General features: G+C 54.0%; 1 protein-coding gene across 1 annotated transcript; it reads right to left on the bottom strand.

The window, feature by feature from the left end:
* Window positions 1-610: 610 nt before the first annotated feature.
* SMIM45 (small integral membrane protein 45) lies at window positions 611-817 on the bottom strand. Its single transcript, XM_061998830.1, has one exon. The coding sequence runs from the start codon at window positions 815-817 to the stop codon at window positions 611-613; it is 207 nt and encodes a 68-aa protein (XP_061854814.1).
* Between the last annotated feature and the right edge of the window lie 4,999 nt (window positions 818-5,816).

Raw genomic sequence — 5,816 nt, 5'->3', positions numbered from 1 at the left:
GAAGCAGCGTGCCTTTAGCAGGAATAAAGGCATTCAGTCTCTAGGGCTTGCTGAGCCCTTGGCCCCTCTGCAGAGCTTCAGCAAGCTTTCCATCCCAGCACCAAGCATGGGTGCTGTGAAGTGCAGATCTGAAGCAATGGTCTGGCTTCAGGTCCCATTTATTTCCCCAAAAATACCCCCTGGACTTAGACTGGGTTAGATTTGACCCAGTGAGTAGAAGTAAAAGGCTTTGTGCCCCTTTGCAAGCCTGGTACCTCTGCAGAGTCTTCTCCTACTGAAGGTCATGTCAAGATCCCAGGTAGCCAAAGCTCATGCCTTTAACAAGGGAACTTTCATTTGAGTGATTCATCAGTCTTGGCCATGGGGAGGAGCAGAAGTCCTTGGCTGGGTGAAGGGCTGTGGGCATATGGGAAGTCCCGTGTCTACAATGCCATGTAAACCTTGCCTAAGGAGCAAAGGGGCAAGAGGATGAGTGGTGACTAAGAGACCCAGATCAGCAAAGAGCCAAGTGATCAGCCCTGCTTGTGCAGGGCAGGACTGTCATTCCCTACAAGGCTTGTAGTCTGCTGCCCACCCAGGAGAGGCTGTTCTGGAGGCGATGGGCAGCGTGTCAGACCTCAGGCACCCCGAAGGCCAGGTTGTCTCGAATCATCAGCGTCTTCCGAAGGTCTCGTTCCATGATCGGCCTCTGCGTTCGCCACTTATGGGCTTCCTGGAGTCCTGGCTCAAAGTAGTAAATGCAAGCTCCAAAACCCACCAGGATGAGGATGGAGATCATCAGATACACTGGCACAAACCAATCCAAGAAGTGGGGCATGGCTGCCAGGGAAAAGAGGAGAAAGCTCATGCAGTGGGTTCCCCCAAAACACACCTCCACCAAGCTTCATCACGAGACATCTGCCTCATCAGCTGTGCCCAGTGTCCCTGCACCCCACCTCACAGCCCCACTGCACCCTGGTTCATGCTTGGTTACAGACTGAGGCACCCTCAGCTTTCTGGAGAGGGCAATCCCTTCAGCCTGTCACTGGGATCCCCTCTCTGAGTAGCAGTCTCACTCCTTCCCCACAGAGTGGGTTGAGCCCACAGGCCCCCAGCCCTGCTGCCAGCCATTAAAGATAAGCAGTGAGTAAATACAGCTGCTTCTCATCTCCCGCTTGGGGGAAAACCTGCTGCCCCTCCCCTGATGCTTCATGACCACTTTGAATTCCCAGTCTGTGCTGCTCTATCTTGGGGCTGAGCCCTCTCTTGCTGCACCCCTGTTTAATGTCCTGTTTTGCTGGGGCTCAGGGACTTTGCAGTGCTTGAAGCCCAGATCCCCACCCCACATCAGTCGCTGGGCAGCGGGAGCCACTTACCTGGAGCAGCTGATTTTCCGTGCCAGGAGCCCCTGGCCACCCAGGAATGAGATGCTGAGTCTGGAGCAGCACTGCCCTGGGGAACACAAAACAATGTGCCACATGATGGCTGTAGACCCAGCACTGAAAATGAGTGAGCAGGAAGGAGCAAACCTCTCCTTGCCGGCCCATCGGAACTGAAGCTTTCAGGAGGAGCAGATAGACGAGGTCCCAGCTGCTGTTGCCTGAGCCCACATCTTCCCCACTATTAAGGCCCTGACAAGCCACGCTCAGGGCATACACTCAGGGCCATTTAAAAGCTGTAATGGTGCCATCTTTGTGCCTATCCCTTATCCCTGTCCTTTGAGAGGGAAGGAGAAACGTTGCAAACCACAGTGGTGCCCAACTTGGCTGAGTCCCAGCTGTCTGCTCTTATCAAAACACCCACCAGCATGCGGGTCATGCAAGGACAGAAAAGAGGACTGAGAAGCATTCACTCCCAAAAAAATACAGCTGCGGCCTCCCCCAGGCACTAGGGCTGCTGGATTTTGCACAGTGAGACTACCAGTGGTCACGGAGTTTGGTGGATTAAATCAGGGGCTCTTCAGGCTTGGGAGAGCACAACGGTACCAGGCTCAGGCACAAAAAGAAGCCCTGGAGGGAGGCCTTCCAAAACCTTCCCCTCTCAGTTCGATGCTGAAACATCCCTTGACTTTAGTAAGGCTAAGAGCTCCGTCTGCATTGACCTCCTGCTTTCCCAGACACCTGAAAGCTGCCATCTGCAACCATCCTCCAAGTCACTCCTCTGACAATAACACCATGTCTCTCACCTTTCCTGTGGAAGACAGTTAAGAGGAGGCTGGGGAGAGCTCTGAGCAAAAGGCCTGATTTCCTCCCACTTATTGGCATGGATGGGGCTATTTATCTGTTCTCCTGTGTGACAGGGGAGACCTCATTGGATTTTGCCTCCTCCTCCTCTCATGCTCTTTGGCTTTCAGCAGTCCTTGGTTTTGCTGCCCACGGCGCTGCCCCTACCATTGTCAAGTCCTGGAGGACTTTTTTTTGTGTCTGCCTCCCAATGATTTACACATTCCTTTTGCCAGGCCCCCACTCCACCTGATCGAGAGCAACAAGACCGGGCAGCTCAGCATCAGCCAGGAGCAAAGGGGCAGTCTGGGTGCTGCTCCTGCCACTTCATGACTGTCACTGCACTTCTCAGGTGGAAAACCTCCACCCCAGCCCACAATAACTTCACAAATGTTGCAGGGAGCAAGGATCCTGCTGTGGAAACCCCAAGGAACCTCTCTATCAACTTGTCCTGAGGGACCGTGGAAGGAACTAGGCACAGACCCAACTTCCCTGACTGGAGTTGGACCTGAGGTCCGGGTTTGGCCAGAGGCCCCTCAGTACGTCTTTGCTATATGCTCTGCAAAAGTAGCTCCTGTGCACCTCCTGCACCCTCCAGGTGCTGCTGCAGCCAGTCTGAGGGGCTGAGGCTGCTACAAACTCCTTTTCCAAGTTTGCCCCAGCAGCTGATACTAGTCCCCAGCTGGCAAAAGCAAAGGGCAGGGTTAGGAAGCCTGGGAAGGTGACTCTAGCTTGCACCCCTCAGGGCAATGGAAGGAAAGCCAGAAACCTCATTTTCTTCCCTGATAATCTGTTTTCCAAACCTAAGAGTGAAGCTGCCATCCAAAAAGCACCACAATAAAAAGCAGTCCCCTTGAGTTCCCCATTTATCCTTCCTCAGTGACCAGTAGAGCCAGCATTTCCCAGCTCTTTGGCAGCAGCCTATTCTTTGCTCTGTGCAGCCCTTCACCTCAATGCCATGTCCCCCACCACTCACCTTTCCCTACCCCACCCAACAAAAGGTCATCACCACGGCCAAACTGAGCACCGGGAGAGATGTCAGAGCTCCCCCCTCCCCGCCTCTGCAGGGATGGCTCAGGGAAGCACTTTCTTTCATCAAGTAAGTGAGCAGATTTTGGCTGCAAATGATGAAAAGGAGCTTCATTCAAAGATGTCGGCTTTCTGGAGCAGCTCTGCAGATATTAAACATGCCTTAACCCTTGCTGGACCAGTTGATGTCAGCACCCCACGTTGCAGTGGGATATCTTTGTCTCCTCAAAGACATAGAAAAATCCCTGTTCTTTCAGCTGAGACAGCTTCTCATAAAGGTAAGCTGACTGTTCCTTTTTAAATCTCTGCTACATGTATCACTTTGGCTGCTCTCCCTCAGTGTCAACCCCAGACTTTCATGCTGTCCCCCAAGGTGGTGTGGTGACGGGCATCACAGGAGCACACTGCAAGTGACAGGACAGAAACTGCTCAGGGGGAGGCCGGGAGCAGGAGAGAGGGTTTGCAGGAGACACAGGGGCACACAGTGCTGGCTGGGCAGGGAGTGAGTGAGGCAGGAGTGGTGCCTGTGCAGAGCACCAAGAGATGGGTGACTTTGGGGATGAAACACTCCGATGTGTGTGGGAGGGAGCACAAACCAGGTCTCAGCGCTATCAGCCACGTGCAGACCCCAACCACAGAAGATCCCCCCAGGGCAGTTGTCAGCTCAGGGCAAGGAGCTGCCAAAGGCTGGAGACCTGGACACGACCCTGCTCCCATGCATTGCATTCCCGACAAGCACCCACTGCCTGCCCTGCAACATGCCACCTACCTCCTTCCACAGGCACGGGGTGATGCGATGAGGCTGCTCCCTCCAGCATCTGCCAGGGCCCAGCCAGGATGAATCAGGCTCCTTTCCGAGCCAGGCAGTGGCAGTGACCCCACTCTGAGACAGCAGAGTGACAGTGAGAGGTGACAGGCGAGGGACGGGCAGGAGGGAGAGAGGGATGGCGGGAGCAGCCGCGGCTGGCGGGAGCGAGCAGGAATGACAGGCAGCCAACAGCATGGCCTCATTTCCCACCGGGGCTCCCTGGGGCTTCCCTATTGCCCCCCCGGCGGTGTCAGCTCCCCTCCAGCCTCCTCAGGGCACCTCACTGCCGGCCTATCCCCCAAAGCAGGCACCGTCTGCAACCAATTACATCCTCGCGCAGGGCGGGGAGGGGAGTGCGTGTGTGTATGTGTGTGTGTATGTGTATGTGTGTGTGTGAGAGAGAGATTTTAGCAGCGGTTGTTATGGCAACGGACCTTCCGAGCTCGCCCGCACATGGTACCCGTGTGAGAGCCACGGGAGAGGCAGCCGAGGGGTGCCCTCCCTCCTCCTGCATCATCCCGCTGCAGCGCCGGGGGACCTGCTCTCTGCTGGGCTGAGAAGGAAGAGTGAGGCTCGAGGGGAGGAGAAATGCTGGAGGAACTGTGTGTGAGCTCTGGCTGATGGAGATTTATGGGATTTTAAGGCTCCACAGATTTACTAGTGCTCCTATCCCAGGCTCAGGAGGCTGGTGGCTTGTCAGCAGCAGGATGGAGGCAGAGAGAGGGAGAGGTGTAAGGAGAGGGAGGTTTCTACTCCCTTTAGGGGGTTTTATGGAAAAAGTCAACACTGTGATCAGAAGTATCTTGCAGCAGAAAACAGGAAAAACATTACTATCTGAAGTAATATTCTTTTTCTTTGAGTGGAAGACCACATTTCCTGCATCCATACCTGGCCCTGGCATCGCTGCTGCTGATGGAAGCGGTTTTCTTCAGTGGCACAGAAATAGGAGCAATCAAACCAGTTTGGGGTTTTGGCTGTTTTGGGGGATTTTGTACACATAAATTTTCATCATGACCCAGAAGTTGTTTAACCAAAAATGTCTTAGCAAAATCATCCAACAACTGTCTCCACTCCCAGGGCTGGGAGCCATGGGAGCCAGCTGGCATTGTCCTGTGATTTCCTCTTCATCCTCCTTTTGTCCTCCCAAGCCTCACTTCTGCTCGATGTAACTTCATCATAGCCTAGAAGTCGTGATTATAGGCTTGCAATCCCCCTTTACCTAGCAGGATATCTTCATCAACATCTTCAACATCTTCGTATTCAACATATCAACATATCAATATATCAACATATTCAACATCTTAATCAACAACCTGGATAAGGGGACAGAGTGTACCCTCAGCAAGCTGGCTGATGACACCAAACTGGGAGGACTGGCTGATTCCCTAGAAGGCTGTGCTGCCATTCAACGGGATCTCGACCAGCTTGAGAGTTGGGCAGAGAGGAACCTCATGAGGTTCAACAAGTGCAGAGTCCTGCATCAAGGGAGGAACAACCCCATGCACCAGTACAGGCTGGGGGTCAAACTGCTGAGGAGCAGCTCTGCAGAGAGAGACCTGGGAGTCCTGGCTGATAATAAGCTAAATATGAGCCAGCAATGTGCCCTGTGGCCAAGAAGGCCAATGGCAGCCTGAGATGCATCAAGAAGAGTGTGGCCAGCAGGTCGAGGGAGGTTCTTCTCCCCCTCTACTCTGCCCTGGTGAGGCCTCGTCTGGATCCTGTGTCCAGTTCTGGGCTCCTCAGCTCAAGAGGGATGGGGAAGTGCTGGAGAGAGTCCA

The sequence above is a fragment of the Colius striatus genome, chromosome 1 (assembly GCF_028858725.1).
Source record: "Colius striatus isolate bColStr4 chromosome 1, bColStr4.1.hap1, whole genome shotgun sequence".
Classification (NCBI taxonomy): Eukaryota; Metazoa; Chordata; class Aves; order Coliiformes; family Coliidae; genus Colius; species Colius striatus.
The sequence above is the reverse complement of the archived record's forward strand: the minus strand, read 5'-3'. Positions and strand labels throughout refer to the sequence as shown.

What these genes read in the sequence shown, in the direction of transcription:
- SMIM45 (XM_061998830.1), bottom strand. Translation starts at nt 817, where the DNA reads ATGCCCCACTTCTTGGATTGGTTTGTGCCAGTGTATCTGATGATCTCC.